At 44.7% G+C, this 21,535-nt stretch overlaps 1 protein-coding gene across 1 annotated transcript in view; it reads right to left on the reverse strand.

The window, feature by feature from the left end:
• Positions 1-372: 372 nt before the first annotated feature.
• Positions 373-21,535, reverse strand: part of LOC144174630 (putative fatty acyl-CoA reductase CG5065) — a 50,970-nt gene continuing 29,807 nt past the window's right edge. The window contains exons 5-12 of the mRNA XM_077703410.1: positions 19,511-19,617; positions 18,247-18,424; positions 15,445-15,489; positions 13,838-13,956; positions 11,448-11,690; positions 8,872-9,001; positions 5,969-6,090; positions 373-2,264 (exon numbers count right to left, since the gene is read on the reverse strand). Coding sequence (XP_077559536.1) covers positions 2,132-2,264; positions 5,969-6,090; positions 8,872-9,001; positions 11,448-11,690; positions 13,838-13,956; positions 15,445-15,489; positions 18,247-18,424; positions 19,511-19,617 — 1,077 coding nt within the window. The 3' untranslated portion in view covers positions 373-2,131. The remainder of the gene's footprint in view (positions 2,265-5,968; positions 6,091-8,871; positions 9,002-11,447; positions 11,691-13,837; positions 13,957-15,444; positions 15,490-18,246; positions 18,425-19,510; positions 19,618-21,535) is intronic.

Genomic DNA, 21,535 nt, shown 5'->3' on the forward strand with positions numbered 1-21,535 from the left:
GAGCGCTTTAATCTACTCCTTTTGGCGGCGTCCCTGTTGTTGAGTTTTAGTTGACAATGCCTGCGAGGACGTCTACTTCATTGGAGATTTGTCAACGTTGGATTCACATTAAGAATGATTACTACTCCAATACCAGTTCCAATTTGGATAAATAATTGTTCTATACGGACACAAGACATGAATGTAAACGAACGGTAGCAGTATGGAATGCTGCTTGCGTAAGTGCGCATCAGCACCCAAAGATAGGGGGACAGCTTATCAGGTGGGGCACTATAGTAGTAGCGCTTTCAAATGAAACACGAAGTGTATGTACTTGGCCATGGAAGATATATGGGGCCTCGTAGTGAAAGTAACATCATCAGGAAAACACAGTTGAAGTATTAAAGGTACCTTTATTGTAACTCAGGTGTGGTTGCAGCAGATGCATTTGTCAACAATGCTAATTACACAAACCCTCTTGAAACACTGGATACTCGCTTCTTTTGCGATATCCTCTGGCCCTACTTCAGTTTCCTTCAAGATGGCATGAAGGAGGTCAGAAATTTCAAACCACATCGAAATAAAACAACTCAGGACATAAAGCCCACTTCTTATTGGCACGAGCAGCGAACATCCAGTTCAGTGCCAATTCAGGCTATAATAACAGGAGTTTAATGAAAAAAAAAAGATATCAAGGGAAAGTATGCCATCCAGGAAGCAAGAAACATGACAGCTAATGCATTCATCACTACGAGTGACTACTTGTGCACAACATTTCCTGGTATGACACTACAAAGTGATGCTTTAAGATTAACTCGAAGACAAAGCGTAAGGAAAAACGAACAATGATGAGAGTGAATACTACCATGAAAAAAAAAAAAAACAGCTGAGTTGAAATGTAGCCACTGATGCAATTAAACGCTGTCTTAAAAATTTGGGCCAAAATGGCTGAATTAGGGTAAGTAGTTGCTGCTGATTTAACAGTAAGACTGCACACTTGAAGCCATATATGCACCGAATTTCTAACAGAAAAGGATGTCACAGCCTAACAGAGTTAACATATTTGCTGGTGCTCGCATACTACTGCTGTTTCGCTCACAAACCTACAAAACAACCAGAAAAATGAAGATTTCTTGACATCTGTTGGAAGCTCGGCTACTCGTGTGGCAAAGCAGCAGGTTGATTAGCCGTACTGAAACTATATGAGCGAACAACAAAAAACTTCTCTTGCTGCAACCTAGAGAGGCGATGGTTGGCAGCTTCAGACAGGCACAACCTTCTAAGGCACTGCGTGGCGAAAACATTTTCTTGAACAGCATATGACAAAGGCGCTTGTCACGTGTCTTCAATAACACAGCCCTGCATGCCTTTCATATCACACGACAAAACATATCAGGTGAGTACACAGGAGCTCCAACCTTGAGCTTCCCAAGAACAATCAACAGTGAACATGAGTTTTTTTGCCACTGTTTCTAACAAAACAGCCCAACGTAAGAAGAGCATCACTAGATCCACTATGTCCAGAGTTACCAAGACTCCTGCCACACCTTGCTCCAAAAATAGCAACGAATTTTATTCCGAGCTTTTCCCTGAACTTTTGCACGCCCCAATTATTTTGACCCACGAAAGAGTGGGTGAACACCTGACAGGCTGCTTGTCTCATCCGGTGCTCCCCTGTTCGCAATTGCCTTTGGACGGCCAAGATTGACGGGCCACACTTAGACGCTCACCGCACCTTTGCTAACCTCGAATGACGTATCGGTGCCGTTGCTCTGTTTTCTTCATCTGATCTGCCATTTAATCCTTTACGTATGCATATGTATAAAGATATAAAAAAAACTCCGGGACATGGGAAAGCAATGTGCATAGACACGGGCAAATACTGTTCACCGTCCATATGTACACATGTGTAAAACAAGATGGCGGGGCCGGGGGATGACAAGGGGGACTGATGAGGGAAGGTCCGGGCGACGCCCTTTCCGCAAAGTGCGGGCAAACGTCCGCTAGCCTCGGTGCCAGCCTGGGGATGGCACCCGCTAGCCTGGGGCTGCTGCCACTGTGGTTGCTGCTGCTGTTGCGGCCGGGGCTGGCGCTCTGGTCCGGGGACTGCCTTGAGGCTCAGGGACGACGGGCCCAGGCGGCGGCCAAGCCGTCAGCCCGCGAAGCTGGGTGCCACGGTGTCTGCGACGTACTCCCACAATCGCCACAGGGTCGGGCCTATGTCCAGAAGCTTCCAAGCGGCCACGGCAAAGAGCACGTTCGTCGCCTGCTTCATCACGTACAGTCTGCAAAAGAGCCAAGAACCCGAACAACAGGGAAGTTTTATTTCTGGAAGCAGTACTAGGTCCACCACACTCAAACAGCCTAAAAAACGAACGAAGGGAACAAAGGCATGACAGCGCTATGCACTAAAGCCTAATTATAACATGACGGAATATAAAAAAAATGGAGATGACGAAGTAAAATTGACCTGTTAATAGATATAACGAATTAAATTAGTCTCCCTCCCTCTAAAAAACCCGTCCACCGTGCGTGAAGTATTCCGTGGAGTTCAACACTTGTTCGGCACGGCAGTTACAGCTCCCGCGTCGACCTCACGGCCATGCTCATCCCCGCCGCGCGCGACCAAGTGAACCACCCCTCTCGCTCAGCCAGCGGGGCGGAGCTAGCGGGCGGGCGGGCGATGCCGGTGTTGTCGCAATATATGATGCTGAAGTTGTTGCGGCAAATGACTTTTTTCGTGATTAGGTGAACGCTGATGCCGAGGCGTTACTACAGAGGACCCGATCGACCATGCTATTGTCATAGATGTCGCCAAAGACGCTGTGGTGTGGTGTGTATTGTCATAGATGTCGCCAAAGTGATAAAGACGCTGTGGTGTCACATGCACACACTTTCGACGTGCGAACATCATCGCAGGCGCTCAATGAGGTCGATCTGCTACGGAGTTTCCTCGGCGCCCATGGCGTCGGCCAAAACGACATCAATGCACTGACCACCGCTTAAAAGAAGCCTCGCTCGTGATGTCCCAAACAAAGGTGCGTCACAGACGTTTTCTAGCTATGTCTTGCGGGACAGTAAAATTGGCAGTGTGTGCGTTGAGCAACCAAAATATTTCTCTTCTATTCAGCTTCGGTCGCATAAGTGACCCAACTTCGGTCTCATAAGTGGGCCGCGAGGCGGTTTCCTTCTTTGCATGCTTATAGTTGTGCACCGAACTGAGCATACATTGCCGTGAACTGTTATAATTGATAGAATGAAATAATGAACATAACAAAATAATTACGGCTCCCCTTCACCTTTGTTATAACGAGGTTTGAGTGTATATACTTCCTTCCCTCTATCCTTTGATTTTTTTCAGGTGTAGCAAGCTAGGCCCCTTTGCAAGGATAACGTCACCAGTACCATTAAAGACCATTCTCTATCTCTCTCCTTTGATTTTTTACATTGCTTCAATATGCTGAACCGTTGTTAGTAGCATTAGTGGGTAAATTGAATTAAGGTGTGCATCTGCATGTATGCCTGCATCCACGTGATTCAACTGCATAAATCGGTGTGAAACACTTTGCAAAACGCATCTGGCCCTCCTCGAGAGGTGTCTTGCTCAAAAACCAAGAAGCGCATTTCCAAACGCTTCGCTGCACAGCACTCCAGGGGACATGTGTCTTCATGCAATACAGAAGCGTTAAGCTTGGCCATACGCTGTGCCCCGAACCTCAAGCGATGTAAAACATACCAAATCGCCATTTAACAGAGAATTGAGTTCTTCCACAATAAGAAAATAAAGTTAATCTGAAAAAAAATATTCGCTGCAAAAAAATTAATGCACACCCTCTGAGGCTCGAACTCAGGCCATCAGTGCAAGTTCCCGGAACTCTACCTCAAGGCCGCGGAGCCCGAATGGTGCGGACGTTTTAGCAGCAGCTCAGTAGAATAGCACGCGCAGTGACATCACACATGTCACGGGAGCGTTGTGCAGTGAAGTGTTTGGAAACACGCAACCAGGCATTTGTAATGGAAAGAGCTGTGCTGCTTCCCCATGTCTACAGTCAGTCTTTACACCTCTGTCCTGCATGTGTAACAGCTTCGCAGTCCAACGAGAGAGATAAAATGCAGTTACTTCTTACATCTGTTTCCATCCTGCATCCTGAGTACAAATGGGTGGAGTGTTCTTTATGTGAAAGGATGTCATTTCAGCCAATTCATTAGGGTGCTATAAGTAATGGTAAACAAGAAGGCTTCACACATTTTGAACCAAGGCGACTGCATCCATCTCAGTTCTGTAGCACTACACAACAGATTTGCAAAACTCACAAATGGGGACTGCCGTTTATGTGTCAGCATGTTTTCAGCCGCTCATCTCCGCACCTACACCTCAACATATCCAACGTGTCTGGTTTTTATTACTGTTTTGTCAGGTGTCGCGATGCTTCACTGCAGTTCACAAAACTAACGTGGGAAGGACAACCTTACAAAAATGAAGTCAGTTTATTAGGGGCTTGACTGCTACACAGTAAAACATCGTTAATTCGAACTACAAGGGGATGTCACCTCACTTTGAATTAATGAAAGTTTGAACTAACGAAAGTGAAGCCCAAGCACTTTTGAAGCACAAGCACAAGTGAAGCACTTTTTTAACAAGTGAATGTAGCAGAAGGCCCCCTTTTCGTGCACTCGAAAACAGAAGAACAGTCGGGTGGCAGCTCATCCGGACAATACTTCCTAGCGATGGCCACACTGTTGCCTCGTCCGCAACCCCTCGTGGTCACTGGCAGCGACAAGTTCTACTCTTCTGACCTCACAAACGATGCCATCTACGTAGACGGCAAAGAAACTCCTTCCAAACTTCCGCTAGGGGGTCCTAGATTGTTTTCACCTGATTTAACTACTCTGTTTTTCTCTACTTTCCAGAGGCGATGTAGCGGGGCCGTTTCTCTGGCCGTGCCTCAGGCCCCATTGCAAGCTGCGGGCGCAGTGTCGCGTAGTTCAAATTATCCATGGCGGAGGCCCCTCGCATTTGAATTAACAGGCTTTTTAATACATAGGCTTTCATGGAGACTTTGCCGGACCAAATAGCGCCGTTAACGTTATCCACAAATTCTAATTATTAAAGTTCGAATTACCGAACATTCACGGTACGCTCGAATCCTGTAGAGTCAGCTTCACAACTATACACACATGCAATGCTAGGCATACAGTGGGCTCCAGCGGCAGTACAAACAGTCTTATCAAAACAAAAAGGCCTTGTGGGGCCTTTATTATAATAAATACCTCTATAACACTCCTCATGTATACCTATGAAGCCCCTTTGAATTCGGCTTCCTCTACAGTGCACAAATGCAGTTGTGGTTAAGATATTTTTGGTAAGGTAAGGTAAGGTAAAGCACTTGCATAAATATGTAAGAATCTTCATTAAATATCTAAATGACCCTATGTATATGGGGCACATCGTGCCACACTTTCAATTTTGGCTGGAAAGTAGCCATACGCTTCCTATGCCTACTGACAGCACTTGCTGCTGCTACACGTTTCTTTCCAACGAACCATCTAATGGTACGCAAATGCCAAGGCTTGAACTCGGTTTTATAATAGTTTTCACATGGCTTAAGCCTTGTGAATTTTGACAATATAAAACCTGCACGTTCATCTAATGCCACTTCAGTATGCCCAAGTTTTATTTTCGGGGTTGTTATAGTGCTTTTCTGGTACTCAGTTCATATATTTTGATGAACAAAAGAATTCACCCCATCTTCCCACGAGTTGATTGCATCATTTCATCCTATTCTGGTATTTTTTCTGTCTTGCATTTTTTTAAGTAAATGCTCACCCTACTTTGACCTTCATTAGTCTGTCGTATGTAATAAAATAAGTTAAGTTAAGCAAAACAAGGCAGGAAAAAGAAAAAATTTCAAGCCCTCAACCCCTTGCAACCATCCTCCTCGTAATTTCCAGCCAAAAACATTGATCTTTCCTATGAATATGCTCTCACCTCTGGAAGTTCCTACTTTTGACCTTGGAGTGGTCCTCTTTGAGAAGAATGTCTCTTGCTCCCAGCGCATAGTGGTAGAAGAAAGGCCTCCACTCTATTGTGCTCACGTCCAAGTTGAAGTCCTGTGCGAGCAGGAAAGAAGCAAGTGATGAGAACTACTGGCTCACCTGGACTGGATCCACAAAACATCTGCAAAACAAGACATTAGTGAAACCCTGCAGAAAGAAAAAACTCCACAGGAAAATGGTTTTGGAGTGACCTTACTTCCTTTCCTTCATTTGTATACCACCTGCACTGTTCCTCTTCAGAATTTTTCAATAAATGTTTTGCCCGGCAGTGATTTTACCATATGCGATGAAATTTGAAACCCTCACGTCAGGCAGTCAGGAAGTGGATGCAAACGAAAAAGCAAAAAACATTTACTTCATAATAACAAAAAACTATGAGGAGCATCTCTTCTTTTCAGGTATGAGAATGCATAGTGCGACTACTCACTCAGCTTTGTGAGCTAATTTTTTGCCTTTTCATCAGCATGCTTCACACCTTTTCCTTGCATCTTTTCCTTCCTCTTTCTACATATTACTATGACTAACAGCCTTGGCCAATCACCGTTGTTAGGCCTATATTCAAGCCTAGCATTAAGTAGCCCACCTATCCTAACAACATGACACGCAAAGCCAAGCTCATTGTACGTCATGCCGCCGATACCAGTTGACGTTGGATTTCAAAGTTAGGCATAGCATCAGGTCCTCATATACTCGGATTCCCAACCATTTGTTGGCCAGCAGTTTAGCTGGTTTGGCATGTGAAGTTTGCCAGAAGAATAGGGCCGGACGTTGTTTTTTGAAGGTTGTCACTTTTGTTTGGGGGCAAACCTAGCAAGCATTTAATGTTTAGTTTTTCTAACTCGCCCTTGGTGAGTCGGAGGTACGCCGTCCCGTAGATGATACGCGATACAATAAAAGCTTGTACTAGCCGTGTAGCCTCCCGTTCACCAAGTCCGTGGCGTTTATTCCTAATTCTTCTTATCATCCCGAGGAAATTAAGAAAGCACGCAATCGGGCACATTCGTCTCCATGTCTATTATGAAATATATGCGAGGAAGCATGGCACGTGAAAACACTGAATAGCCGTGGCAGCTATTGGTGGAGCTGGCGTTGAGATAGGCGCCATCACCACAACCATTTAATTGATTAATTGTGGGGTTTAACGCGCCGACGCAACGCAGGCGATGAGGCGCGCCGTAGTGGAGGGCTCCGGATTAATTTTGACCACCTGGGGATCTTTATCGTGCGCCGAAATCTCGTACACACGGGCGTTTTTGCTTTTCGCCTCCATCAGAAAAGCGGCCGCCGCGGCCGGGAATCGAACCCGCGACCTCGTGCCCATCACCACAACCAGGAGAATGAGAATTTCGAGAGGGGCACTACAAAAGCAGCTGGTCTACAGCACACGTAACGATGCTGAGATCGCTAAAGTGGCACAGAAAATGTGCCACTTGGACAAGTTTCTTTTCTTTCTACCAGATGACCCTGCTAGCATCCCGGATGCAATGGCTTGCTCACATTGATTTCAGTATTATCTGTACTGATAAAAGAAGATTTCAAATAACTCAAAACAAAGTGAGTGACCCACCTCGTCCCCAATGCAAACATTTTAATCCCCAATGAATATACTTAAAAGTTCCCACTTGAACTGCAAAATCGCCAGTGTAATTGTTGCGTCAGATTTTAAATTTAGTGCAGATTTTAAATTTAGTTAAAATCTGCACTGTAATTGTTCAGACATGCACTTTGAAGGTTAGCCGATTCCTCAGTTGGCAAGCCATGCAGGCTAATTGTCTTACAAGCACAAACAACCAGTGCTTGAAGTTACGGATCTGGTAAACCATCACTGAGTTCATGATGAGTACATCAGGAGAGCTATATCCATGACAACACCAGAAAGGTCAAAAAAGCTCCTTTTAGGGGGGACATTGCTCTTAAAACAGCTTCCTTTAATTGTTAAGTAAACTCTGTGAAACTTGCCAGTCTTTCTGCTTTTCCCCCACTGATTCAAATATGGCACTATTTCTTGACCACGTCAATTAGTTCCCAAGATAATTAGAGATAATTAGTCATTTTTGGAGGAACAATAGACAAAACAGTGCTAGTCACAGAACTGTAATCGTATTTTCCAATACTATGAACCCTGGTGAGTGCAAAAGAGAATCGGTCTTTTGATGCACCTCTTGGAACTAATTTTACAGCTCATTAAACTTTGGTGTTGAAATGGGCATTCGAAAATGGTTCCTTGCCTCTGGTGCCACTAAAGTTTAATGAGCTGTAAAATTAATTCTAAGAGGTGCATCAAAAGACCGATTTTCTTATTGCACTCACCATGGCTCATAGTATTGGAAAATATAATGATTACAATGCTGTGAGTAGCACTGTCTTGTCTATTGTTCCTCCAAAAATGACTAATTATCTCTAATTGTATTGCTAACTAATTGACTTAAAAAATAATGATATTTGAAATCAGTGGGAAAAAAGCAGCAAGTCTGGCAAGTTACACAGAGTTTACTTTAAAATTAAAGAAAATTGTTTTAAGAGCCATGATCCCCTTAAACCCGCAGTGTCAAGTGAGGAGGGATGAAAGCTATACAGGGAAATTGTGAGGTTCAAAATTCCTACCCAAAAAATTAGCTCACGAAGAACTAGGACCAGATAAAGACAAACACAGCACTGCACAGAGACGGCAGCGCTGCGTTTGTCTTTCTCTCTCTCTCTCTCTTGTCCCTAACCAACTCGCCCAACTTGCCATCCTGGCTCCAAATTCCGTATATAAACAGCACGTGTTGTTCTGCTTGATGTTATTATTGGAGTAAATGAGAGACCTTTTTAATTAGAATGGTTCACAAGTACCTTCTTCTCGTCCTCGGGAAGTTGGTTGTACATGGACATCATGTTGTTCGTCTCGAACTTCCATTGGTGTGTTGTGAAGTAGGACAGCGCTTCAAGAAGCATCTCCAGCTTGTAGTAAGTCTTGACTAACCTTCAAAGAAAAAACATTCATTGCAGCACTTTCTTATACAAAATATGACTGAAGCTTGTTTAAAAACAAAATTGTAATGCTCCGTCATCCATGATAGGCAGCCATCCCACTAGTATTACCACCGTTACTAAAGGCAAACACGCTTATACAGTGAAAGCTTGTTAATTCGAACTTCATTAATTTGAATTTATGGATAACTTGATTGATTGATTATAGGGTTTAGCGCACCGACGCAACGCAGGCGATGAGGCACGCCCTAGTGGAGGGCTCCGGGTTAATTTTGACCACCTGGGCATGTTTAACGTGCGCCGAAGTCTCGTACACATGAGTGTTCTTGCTTTCGCCGCCATCAGAAAAGCGGCCGCCGCGGCTGGGAATTGAACCCACATCCTCATGCTCAGCAGTATGGATAATTTGAACTGTACAATTTAGTTCTACCAAGTCTCTGTAGAAGCCTATGTATTGAAAAGCCTGTTAATTTGAACGCGAGGGGCCTTTGCCACAGGTAGATTGTACTATGCAACACCCCGCTGGCAGCTTGGAACCTGGCACATGGCCTGAGAAATGGCCCCACTGCCTACACACGAGACATTGCCTCTGGAAAGAAGAAAACAATGGAGAGAGGTTGAATCAGGTAAAGGCATCTAAAACCTCCATGACGGACGTTTGGAAAAGTTTCTCTCGGATCTTCGCCGATGTGAACAAGAGTTCAGGGTGTTGGACGTGCTGACAGATGGCATAATTTCTGAGGTCAGAAGCGTAGAACCTGTCCCTGCTAGTGCTCATGAAGAAGTGGTCGACGAAGCACCCGTGTGGCCATTGCTCGTTATTAATGGATGGATAGAATGCCGCCAGTCTGAGTACGTGAAAAGGATGCCTTCCGCAACGTTCGCTCGTTAAAGCCAAAAGTGCTGGCTTTCGCCTTCAAGTTCGAAAGGCAGGCTTCAATCACGTCCTTTTTCGAGCATTCATTTGCTGACAAGCGCTCTACTGCTCCATAATCGCGGCGTACGTCTTTTGTACTTTGCTTTCGTTAGTTCAAACTTTCCTTAGTTTCAAGTCAGGTGACCTCCTTTTGGTAGTTGGAATTAACAAGCTTTTACTGCAATCAACTACAAAAAGTGACATGATAAGTTCGTTACACCAAATAGTTCGACATCACCAAACTCGCACAGCGATATTTGTCACAAGTTTCCTATACCCGGTATTTCTAATTACCTTAAATGGAACACACTGAAACAACTATTAACAAGACTGCCCCTTGTGTGACACTGAGCCTGCCATACTTCGGAAGTCTACAAATATGATGATCACAGTTTCGCTGTTTGTCAATAATGCATAGAAAAAGTCAGTTATAAAGCCATGCATCTTTACTTATTTCCGTCACTGTCACAACGATTGGTTAAATTTTTTATGAAGCACATTTTTTGAAGGCAAAAGTTGTTCCTACGATTGAAACGACTTTCAAAGCTGTTATTCCTGTCTTTGTCGCTGGAAGGACGTTTTCGTGTGCTCGCCGAAGCGTTCTGGCTCACTAGTGACTGCTGCATCCCTGGGGGAGGGAGTGGCAAGAGTGCAAAGCTCAGCAGGAGGAGGTACCACTGCAGTTGAGCCAATTATGCTGCAATAGGGTGCCACAGGGCTGCCACATTTTTCCATTGAAAGTACACGTGCTAAAGTGCCCATATAGTGCAAAGCACCTTTGGGGCTCGCCTTGTCATTGTAGCTCGCTCGCTGGACCCAAGTAGAGCCCCACGGTGGTCTGTCATGGCGGCTGTCGTCGTGGCGTCCCACAGAGGCTTTGAAAGCCAAGTGGTTTATATAGTCATAAGCATTCGAAACCCGTGAACCGTTGGTACTTGTCATACATCTCCGCTTTGTTCAGCGCAAAGAAAACTGCAGTCACATTTGAGGCAAAATATACGTAATTAACCGCCAGCGCCCGCGTTCATTTGTTAGGAACGCTCGTAGGGTTGTTTTTTACGATAGTAAGCGAAAAAAAGTGGCAGTGCAACGCCGGCACGTGCGGGAGGGAAAGCAAGCACAAAAAGAACAGAACTCCCGCTGGCGCAGTTTCAGACAGGGGGCGCGCGAGCACTGCGAAGGCGAGAAATTTGAATTGCATTGGGTGGTAGCAGTGAGCGGATAACGGCGCTACAGCCCATTATGGCGTATCACTGCTCTGCACATCCGACAGCTTTCACGTTGAGTGGAACAGCTTTTTTTACGACTATCTTTTGGTCACAACCACAACCCTGACCCAGCCTTTTTTCATAGTGAGACAAAGCTTTCACTTCGAAACCTGCAAAAGTTTTCCGAGACGTAATTTTTCATACCAACCCGTGGCATTCTTTGCGCAGCAACGCGCTCTTGTAAAAGTGGGGGAGTGCATCAAGGCTAGTCTCGGGAACACGCACGTGATTAAGCTGGGAAAAGCGAAGCGTACCACTGCTTCTTCCCCACGCAGGTGAGCACGGCGTCTCCGATGCAGGCCGGCACGTAGTGCTGGAGGAACATGGAAGTCCTGTGGACCAGCATGTTTTTCCGCAGGCTCACGTCCGGGTAGCGGATGGCGCTCTTGAAGCAGAGCTGGGGCATCAACGACTCCTGGATGTCCTTCATGTCTTTCCAGCGGAGCTGTGGCGAGCGACCGCTACAGGCACATTGGATCACCCGCACCTCCGTTGGACTGCGCAACACAAGCGAGCCACCACCAGTTCGCCACCTTTCTGCCAACCGTGGGCTCAGGGCCAACACTCTTACAATGCCTTTGAGTGGACTGAACCAGTGGAATTGCTCAGTTCTAGAGTGCAGTGCAGCATCGTAACTCCCATTCATGACCGGTTGCCAAGACGCAAGTGCAACACTGGCTCCATCAGTGTGCCCTAACCATAGCAACAATACAGTGTAACCTTGTTACAACAGATCTGCGTACAACAGATATTCGAATACAACATACCGATCTGTGAAGCTTAGTCCAGCTTTCTATTTATGCCATTGATTAAACTTTTTTACTGTGGATTTTGTTACAACTTACATTTGGATATAACAGACTAGCCTGAAGGTTAGCAAGTCCATCTTTGCACCTCTACAGCGGAATATTCATGCGTTTCATGAGTTTTCAGTGTGTGTTAATCTAATTTACAATGGTGAACAAATGAAAAGAATTTGATACAATTAACAGAAATTGTGAATCAGTTGAAGTGAAACAGTTTGCTTGCCGAAAACTAGTACGGTGAAGTGCATAAAGCTATACATTTGCAGTATGTGTGTGTGTGATGTCGTGGAAGTCAAGTGATAGAATTTGAAATTTAGCAACATTAGTGCAGCAGATGAGATGTGTATAATAAGTTGTCATAGCTGAAACAAACAAAAAAAAATACAGGCCGTTATACAATATAGAATGGGGATTATATTTTCTCTAAGCTTAGCATCAACTTGCACTTTGCCTATATTCATGTGGAGACAATGGAAATGCAAATGTAGGTAGGTTGAAGAAGTGAAAGCGCAGTAATAATAGTAAGAGTGAATGTAAAAATGGACAGAGGCTGCCATACAACAGAAGCACAGTAAATGTAAGAAGGCACATGCATGTGATTTCGTGACGTGCTTTATAATATTGCAGAAAGATGAAACCACCAAAAAACCCCAATCATCCTAAGTTTGTAGGCTTTAAATACGAATTGATTTAAATAGTAACGGAATCTTGGGTTTGGATTGTTCATACTACTTTTACAACAGACAAATCACGATCACTATCACAGTCTGTTGTAACGAGGTTATACTGTACACTGAACCCACTATCCAGAGATTATAAAGATGGGTTCTTTGAGAAGACTGCTTCCTTTTAATCACAATGGTGCCAGTTTTAACAGTAATATTTACCAACGATGCTAGACAGAGGAAACAGTGGGGACTCATTAGCCACATTCTCACATGTTCATTATGTAGCAAGGGCTTGTTTCTTGCAATTTCTTGTTTCTTTAGTCACCGACTAAAGTCACTGCCTAGAAGTATGACTAGATGTCTGTAGTGAAGCCTCTAGTTTCATTTGTTTGTACCACTTGAATGATAATGTGAAGTCAACGCTCTGACAGTCACTTTAGTTTAATCCTCATTATGTCAATGCTGGTTTCATGTGGTGAAAAATGTGAATGCTATAAATATTTCTTATATTTTTTGCTTAAAAAAGGATTTTGGGGGTTTGAATTAAGTTGGGTAAGTTACCAAAGGCTTGTTCTTTCAATTCAAACAGAGTTGTAGTATTTTGCCTTCATGGCCACTCGAATACATGCTTACAAAGCTTGTGGCAAGACCGAAGCTTTCTTTATGTAAAATATCGCTTTGCTTATTAACTGTTGCGCCGAGCTTCTGACAAATGCCTTTCGTGTTTAAATGCCTTGCGTGTTTACAACAGAAACATATGCATGTAGTAAGCTATTAGTGCAAGCGAGTTTCTTGACAAGGTTGGCCAAAGTGTGCAGCTATCTAGCATCTGCAAAAGGTGCTCTTAAAAGCATGTGACCACTTCTATCTCAACTGATACTGGTACCTGCAGTGTCAGTTGTCCTTCAGCTTCTGTGAGGGAAGTTTCACAGCAGCATGGATAGTGATTCTGCTGCAAGTAGCTGAAGTGAGCGTGCAGTCAGCTAAGCTGGAGGTTTAGCATCGGCATCAATCGACGAACCTATACAAATGCTTTTGCATTCTCATACAGTATGCTTACGAATCCTCTGAAGCATTAAATGATTCCCAGAAGGCTAGAATGGTAGGAGATAGAGCAATCTCAGAAGGGAAATCATGGCAACGAGGTACAGTTTTGAGGACTTCACTGACCTGCTTATGGCGACGTTCCACGCAGATGCCAGAATGCAGTTTACGACCACATCAACGGGAACAAAGTCCGTCTCCATGTCTGGGTTTGTGTAGACGCTCTTCAATATTCCCGTGGCCACCTGGAGACAATACAATAAACACATCAGTTAACTGCTATTTAACCATGCCAACTTTATCAAGGGATAAACACCAAAATCATACATTCACAGGACATTGGAGCATATACGATGTTATTGGTAGCGATACTGATTTGTGACAATTACTCTTGATTACAGGTAACGTGCACTCGAAATTGTGCAGTTAACATCTGTTGGACAGTGAACTGTGCGACAATAATGGCAGGTGATGTTACTGTATTTTGTACACATCGCACTGCGATAACTTAAAAGGAAAGTTATATTTTCCTGAGAGCACAGTTCCTTCCCACACACCATAGCATAAATAAGTGTGGACGCCTTCTGCTGCCTAGCGAGTGGTGAGCATCACTGCCTAAATCCTTGTCGCACCACGGTTCTAACCGAAGATAATTAGATATGTTTTGTTTTGAAGCTAATAGTGCATCCAGCTTCCATTGTCCTAAGACACTTGGTTTAATTCTCATGCAGAGCCAAATGTACGCAATTTCTTTTAAATGCGAATGCATTTCTTAGTCGGGGGTTGTCGTGCGTTCGCCGGCGTGCGCCTAGCAACAGCTGTGGCGCGCCTAGCAACCGGAGCACGTGGTAGCTCGGGCGGGAGTAGCGGAGGGCAAGGGGAGAGGAGGAGCGCGCTCGGCGTGTGAGGGCGCTCGCATCGCGGAGCTTAGTCCGGGATGCCCTGGTCCTGGCTGGCTGCCCGGGCTCTAGCGACGACTTCTTGTTGCGCCGCAAGGTCCGAGCTGGTCAGCCAGTCCGCCCACTGCTCGTAAGTAGGGTTGGGGATTGGAGATAAAGACGGGGATTGCTGGCATTCCCATACCAGGTGGTATAGGGTGCCAGGGGATGGGCAGTAGGCACAGGTCGCGTAGTATTGTGTAGGGTACATTCGGCGGAGAGAGCTCGCGCGCGGGGCGGGCGTGTTGCACGGGTCTCTCTCTCCTCTCCGCGTACCCTCGCTCCGCTCGCTGCGCTCGGAAAAATATATATAAATGCAGTGGAGCGCGCGCCTCTCTCCGTGACTGCTTGCCGCAGCGCACTCATCGGTGCACCCAATGCATTCGCATTTCCACACGATCCCCTTCGGGGAGGTGGGGGGAGTGTTTTTAACTGTGTTACTTCATTTTCCTTGAACCGTCAGTCATTTGATGCAACATTTCTTGCTTGCACACGATGCTGGATTTGCTACCTGCCAAGTAAAAGAATGCTTTTGCTGTAATACATTGATTGCATACCTACACAGCTGTGTGTAAAACGCCAAGAATGACAACTGGGTGCAAGGAAAGAAAACACTCTCGTGTTTGTCTTTCCATCCGTCAGTGGGCTTTGTAACGCCAAGCCAATTTAGGCTCCTGCATAAAATAGGAGTAGCCCATTCGCAGAGTGATTGTCCTGCTATTTTTTTTTCTGCCAAGTGTAACTTCACAAATATACAGAGCAAAAATATGCAAAATAGCAAGAATTTATACTTACAGCAACAATTAGGCCAGTGGGCCCATTGAAGTTGTCTACCCAGCCCTAGAAAAAAAAGGGTTTCAGTTGAGTTGTAAAGCTTAAAATTACCACAAGCACATTAGAACTCATTACACAAACGCAAATTTTAAGCCACAACGGAGAATTGTAACCTACTGTACACATGGCTGCTTGCGTGCTTTTGAGGCTGCTTTAGTAGTCGTAACTGAGGGTGTAACTCAATTTGGCGAGCTTTTACAGAGACTACATGGGTTTGATACCATGTGTACTGCACTGCTTAATATATTTGCGTCTTAGTATGTCAAGTACAGTGGACTCGCGAAAATTCAAACTCGGCTGATTAAAAAATTCGGTTAATTCAAACAAATTTAGAAATTTTGGATGGCCCGCTATGTTTTCAATGCATTCTAAACCCCACTTAATTCAAACTGCTTCATCACATAAATTTAGTTAATTCGTACTTTTTGCTTGCCCGTGCCGGAAAATATCGGCTACATTTGCCGCTTCTAGCTGCACGGTTGCACAGTCACAAGTAAAGCCGATAACCTGCGTACACGTGTCAAAGCAATAGACTGGCTGATTTTGCTGGAACCGCAAACTTTCTTTTGAACTCTCATGAAAGGAAAAATCAGTTTTCTATTCATTGTTTCGAAAGTGTGAAAAGCACTTCAGTACTGTGTGTGAGTGTTTTATTGTTAAATGTGTGAATATTTCATTACAAAACAAGATGGTATGTTGCCCCGAGTCGTCTATGAGAACTGATAATTCATGAACTTCTGATAATTCAAACAAAATCATACGGTCCCTTTGTGCTTGAATCATCATGTGGTAGTGTAGTCCTAAGACAACAGACAAAAAATTGAGAGCCCTTACACCCTGGAAAGGAAGTCCAGTGCATCTGGTTGTCTGGTTGGATTTACCTTATTTGGGTTTAGCTTTATTGGGGATTTGCTGTACTTAATTGTAAGTACAGCGGCCCGATCTCTACGTCATATACTTAAAACGCACGATTGTTGGGTATAGCCAATGACGTTTTATTATAACGCGGCTACGCCAATCCCGGCGCAGCAACTAGCGCGCCGCACAGGTGGCCGCCGAGGAGCGCGAGGCATTGCACAACGGCAGGGGGAGATAGACGCCGCGCGTCTAACACACGACTCGGAAAAGAGGCAGCGGCGCTGGAGAGGAGTACAAAGTGGGGCTCTAACCATACTCCCGCCGTAAATGGCTATGCTTCACTGCGCAACACACAATGAGGGAAAGCCAAAGCCAGCTTACAAAAACCAAGCTTACACCAAACTTCACAGATCAGCTTCACTTCTTAACACAAATGCATTGCTAGGAAGACTGTGTTCAGGAACAATGTAATACATAAAATTATGATATGGGGGAGGGGAAGCTAAGACCTTTACGTCAGTGAAGGTGTCTATGACTGGAATCAAGAAGATTGCTTCCGACAGCAGAGCGATGTAGACAATAATCGCGCCTGAATAGCGCCCCCTGGCGGCGCCCGCTCTAATACCAGGGATCGTATAACGGCGGCGCGCCACACCTTCCGAGTATTGAAAACAATTCATTAAGAAGTAAAAAGGGTACCAAGGCCATAATTTGATATGAGATTGCTTATATTGCCCTTAAAAATGTCTTCTCAGCAATGCATTGGTGTTTAGAGGCGAAGCATACGTTAAAAATAGTCGATGTCAGCCAAGGAGGTTAACCTCCTTGGTGTCAGCTTGGTTTGCGTAAGCTGTCTTTTCCACATTGCGTGTTGTACAGTGAAGCATGACCATCTAATGAGGGAGGTATTACAGAAAACGGCTTTTGTGTTATCCAAAGTACCCAGAAAAAATCGTGACAAATAGCAGCTAAGACGACTAACATTACGCCGAGTTTCCTTTACCTGTCTTAATTAGGTCAGAGTGCAGTTGTAAACATTACAGAATTACTGTCTGCTGTCAGTACATGGCCACCTAGGAAGAAAGCATGGTTACAGAAAACGGCTGTAACTGTTGTTTTACCAGGCCTATTCGAAAACAAATTATATGACACTTAGCCGCTAAAACGACTAACATTACATACCACCGCTTCGCTGATCACCCTTAATCGCAGAGTTAAAGGGCGCTGAATTTGGTTTTGTAATTTTTTTCTTATGCTGCTAAGTCTCCCAATTTTTATTCCACACGGGCGTCCAGTTCTTGTTCCACATTGTCACGAGAGCTGGGTGATAACCCGTCTACAGCTTTGCTGTAAAATTTTGTTTGGAGATTTGAACACGCCCTACGTTGCGCTAAAGCCTTAGTTCTAGCTTCGCAATGCTCTCTCCGACCCAAAAATGACAGCCATTCTGGTGCAGCCTTTGCTGCGACTTTGCTAATCACACCTTATCAAGTCACCAGTCTTTTTCACGGTACTAAATACAGTATAGCGACCCACGACTTAGTCTGCAGTCTAAGACAGACGAGCTGCCCATTTCACCAGCGTGGACTCAGCTCCAGCATCTGTCACGTCTCAAGAGAAAGCACCGGGCAGTCTTCGAAAACGTACACCAATACGACACGTTTTCATTCGCAGTGTTTGCTTAAGCGTTTCTCATTTTTACCCGCTAAATGAAAGCTGGTCTAGAAGCTAAAGTGAGGTTTTGAAGACCCGCGCTTTCGTTAACGCTGTTTAATTAAGCTAGCTCTACGGTACCAAACAAGACTTCCGCCATTCTGCCACGATGTTTAACAAGGAATGTGAAAAGTGTGGCCTACCACTAGTACACGACGGCCACATTCAACGACCTAAGCGGTGACGTCTTACGGGAAAGGGCTCCTTCCAGGAGCAGACGACGATGGAAGGCCGGACAATGGCGACGGGATAGCCTCTGCTTTCCCGCTGCACGAGCGTCTCTGCCAGGCCCTTGGTGAACGTGTACGTGTTGGGCATGGATCCGAGCAGCTTGGACTGACACGCCTCGAGCGTCTCCTCATCAAGCCAACTGAAAACGAAGCAGAGATTATCGGCACACGCTGCCATTTCTGTCGGTTTGCAAGGTGAGCCAGGACGCGATCGACAACTCGGGTTCAAAGTGGGAAAGCTCGGCGAGGGGTGCATTCAACCAGCAAGGTCAAATAAAGGAGAGTTTACATCGCAAGCTGGGAGAAAGAAGAAATAAAGTATTTGGGACTGCGTCATGGGGTTTGGTCAGCTTAAGCCGGACACAATTCTGATTTTTTGACAAGAATACCGGCACCACGAAAAGTGCTACGTTATGTTTTTGGCCTTTTGCACAAAGATACCCGACCCATTTCGGGGTAAAAACTTTTACAGCCAAGCTGTGATCGGCTGTAACAGCTGCTCCTTCAACAACAGTCTTAACGGCGTCGGTGGTCAAAACAAAACAGCAAAAAGAAGGATTCCTCGTACCTGAAAGACGCGGGCCTCAGCTCTTTGTGCTATTTCGATGCTGCTTTAAGGCCATTATAAATAGCGACAACAACACCACTAACAAAAAAATTGTATTGCACTACGCTGTACCCGGCTTACAACCCCTGTACTGTGAGGTTTCTATATGGCTGAAGCAGCTGTACAAGCTTATCGTTAATTCTCGGTGTTGAGGTCCAAGTCATGCTATGACATCTTTACTGTACATTTTTTTTTGCAACAACATTCACAAATCGATTCAGAAAAAAACCAGTAGCAGTTTAATCACATTATTCTTCAACGACCTCGCAAAAAAAAAAAAGAAGAACAAGGACGAAGACAAACGCTGCATGCCATTGCAAATTATTCGGATTGCGTTAGTGTGAAAGCCTCTCAGGTTTCTACTTCTAGGTCTAGTCTGCAAAAAATCTATACAGAGGCACCCTCCATATCGTTGAGCTGCCGAAACAAAAAGAAAAAAATGAAAGAAAAGCTATTGTCGGCAAAAGTCTTACCGTAATTAAACGAGGGAGTCAAAAGCTATTCTGAAATGTTTCAAGGCTTTTATTTCCCCTTTCTGAGTCCCCAAAGGTAGAGCTAAGCAAAGCATGTTTACACAGGCGTCTTTAAATGCCGTCGGTTTAAGAATGCCGATACTCACTCAACTACTTTTATGATGTGGTCCGGGTCTTGGATCGGCGGGTAGACCTCTTCCCTAATTTCGCCCCTGTCGCAGTTGCAGTAACACGTCGAAATATGAACAAGAACCTGAGGTGAAAACAGGTACAGACTAAGACAGCAAGCAGATCTAGGCAAATAATACGCTGTCACTGCATCGCTCGCGATGAAGGCCCGAACAGCTGCTCCCGTCGAACAGAATATGTCAAGCCATTCAAACGAAAAGAAAAAAAAAAACAAGTTTGGCTTGGTTAAGAATGGCCCGTTGCCTCCGCAATGCACCACAGAAATCCCACCACCTAATAATTGATTCAGATAATCCGGGAGTATTAAAATCTGCAGCAAGTCCCACATACGCGTGCATTTCCATATTATACCTCCCCAAAAATACGTCCCATTAAAAATACGCCACATTCTGATAAGCCATGCTCCCTGGAAGATCACATTTTCTTAGCCAATAAGCCAATTTTTACGAATGAATGTAATTAGACAGCTTGTTAATCATCCATGCTTTGAAGTTGAGCTTCTCGATAACAATTGTTGAAGAAAAAAAAAATGTGCGGGTGCATGAGTGCGCGTGTGTGTATCTGCGGGGGAAGGGGCGGTACAATGACAAAACAGAAGCTTAAACAGGCAATTGCACAATGTCACTCGCAATTATTCTGCTATGGTGGAGAGGCAAATTCAAGAGAAGGTGAATGACATTAACATCAAATTAGCGACACCGTACACCTCAAATGCCAGTCATAATTACATGACGTAATATAAAACTAAACTATTTTATAATTACTTTCTGGGAATCTAGTTTTCATGGAGTTTCTTTTTATTTTCTTTAGATTCAATGTTGGCTTCAAATGAACGAAGCCAACAGCGACTAGGAAGTGAACTCGCGCCCAGCGCACAGCATCAGAACGCGCTGTCCGATTCTGCAGCCCGCAGCTCGGATGCAAGCAGTGAAAGCGTACATGGCCATAACTGTAGAGACAAATGCGCCCGTAGGAACTAATCGCGCGGGGTTTCGTGGTTTTCTAGTACATCGCACTTTCGGAATTGTCGTTTCGAATGGCAAACCTACGTCCCCAGCAGCATCACTTCTGGCCATATATGTAGCGTCAATCATGCGTTCGGTAAGCAAGAACCCAAGCCACGGCATCAAATGCTGTTTTCTGCTTAATTTCAGGCATCACATGCTGGTCGGTCAGGGGCGTCTTGTAATTTAAAAAAAAAAAAGCACGCGCATTCGAGGGAAAGGGGCTTAAGGATCAACACAAGTAAAGTCTAATATATGGAATACTGCTTAATACTCGAAAACAAATATTCGGATGTGAATATCCGAAAGTTTTTAATATCTAAGTGAATAGTGCAGTACTTGGTTCGGCTTCAAGTGAGATAGCTATATTCGAAAACTAACATTTTCGAAGTATTCTGAAACCGCGATACGTAAAATTATTCCTTCTTGAAAAGAAAAAAAAACACGAAAATACACATTTACAGCGATATTTAACTAGCTGGGCACGTGATGTATCGCGCCTGCGATCGACCGCAGTAAACATGCATCGACTTCCTCCTCTAGCGGGAGAGGCTTTCTCGCAATGCACCGGTGACGTGCGGCTAAAGCGCAGGAGTAGGATGCACACGGAGCCCCCTTTTATCCACTTGAAAACTACCCTCGTGGGTCGCTTTTCGTATCCTGAAAACATCTCTTCTCTGCTTTGGCTTTTTTGTTTTGTTTTGCTTTTTTATCCTTTCATGTTTTACTTTTCCCTTTAGGGGGGGGGGGGGGGCATAAAATACCTTTGTGGGCTTCAAAGCGGCTGTCAGGCCCCGCTTGAAACAGGGAGCACTGAGCACTGCGGTAGACGCGAAAAAAGTTGAGCAGTAATGTCCGAACTGATATCTAAGAACGTAAAAAAACCATGTGTGCTTACTAAATAAATTGGCGAGTATAATAAAAAACTCGGGCAGCAGCCTAGCTCGTAAATGTCGCGGCGTACGTTCCGACGCACGC

Source organism: Haemaphysalis longicornis, unplaced genomic scaffold (genome assembly GCF_048455015.1).
Source record: "Haemaphysalis longicornis isolate Haplotype H1 unplaced genomic scaffold, Haemaphysalis longicornis Haplotype H1 scaffold_3, whole genome shotgun sequence".
In the NCBI taxonomy this organism is placed as follows: Eukaryota; Metazoa; Arthropoda; class Arachnida; order Ixodida; family Ixodidae; genus Haemaphysalis; species Haemaphysalis longicornis.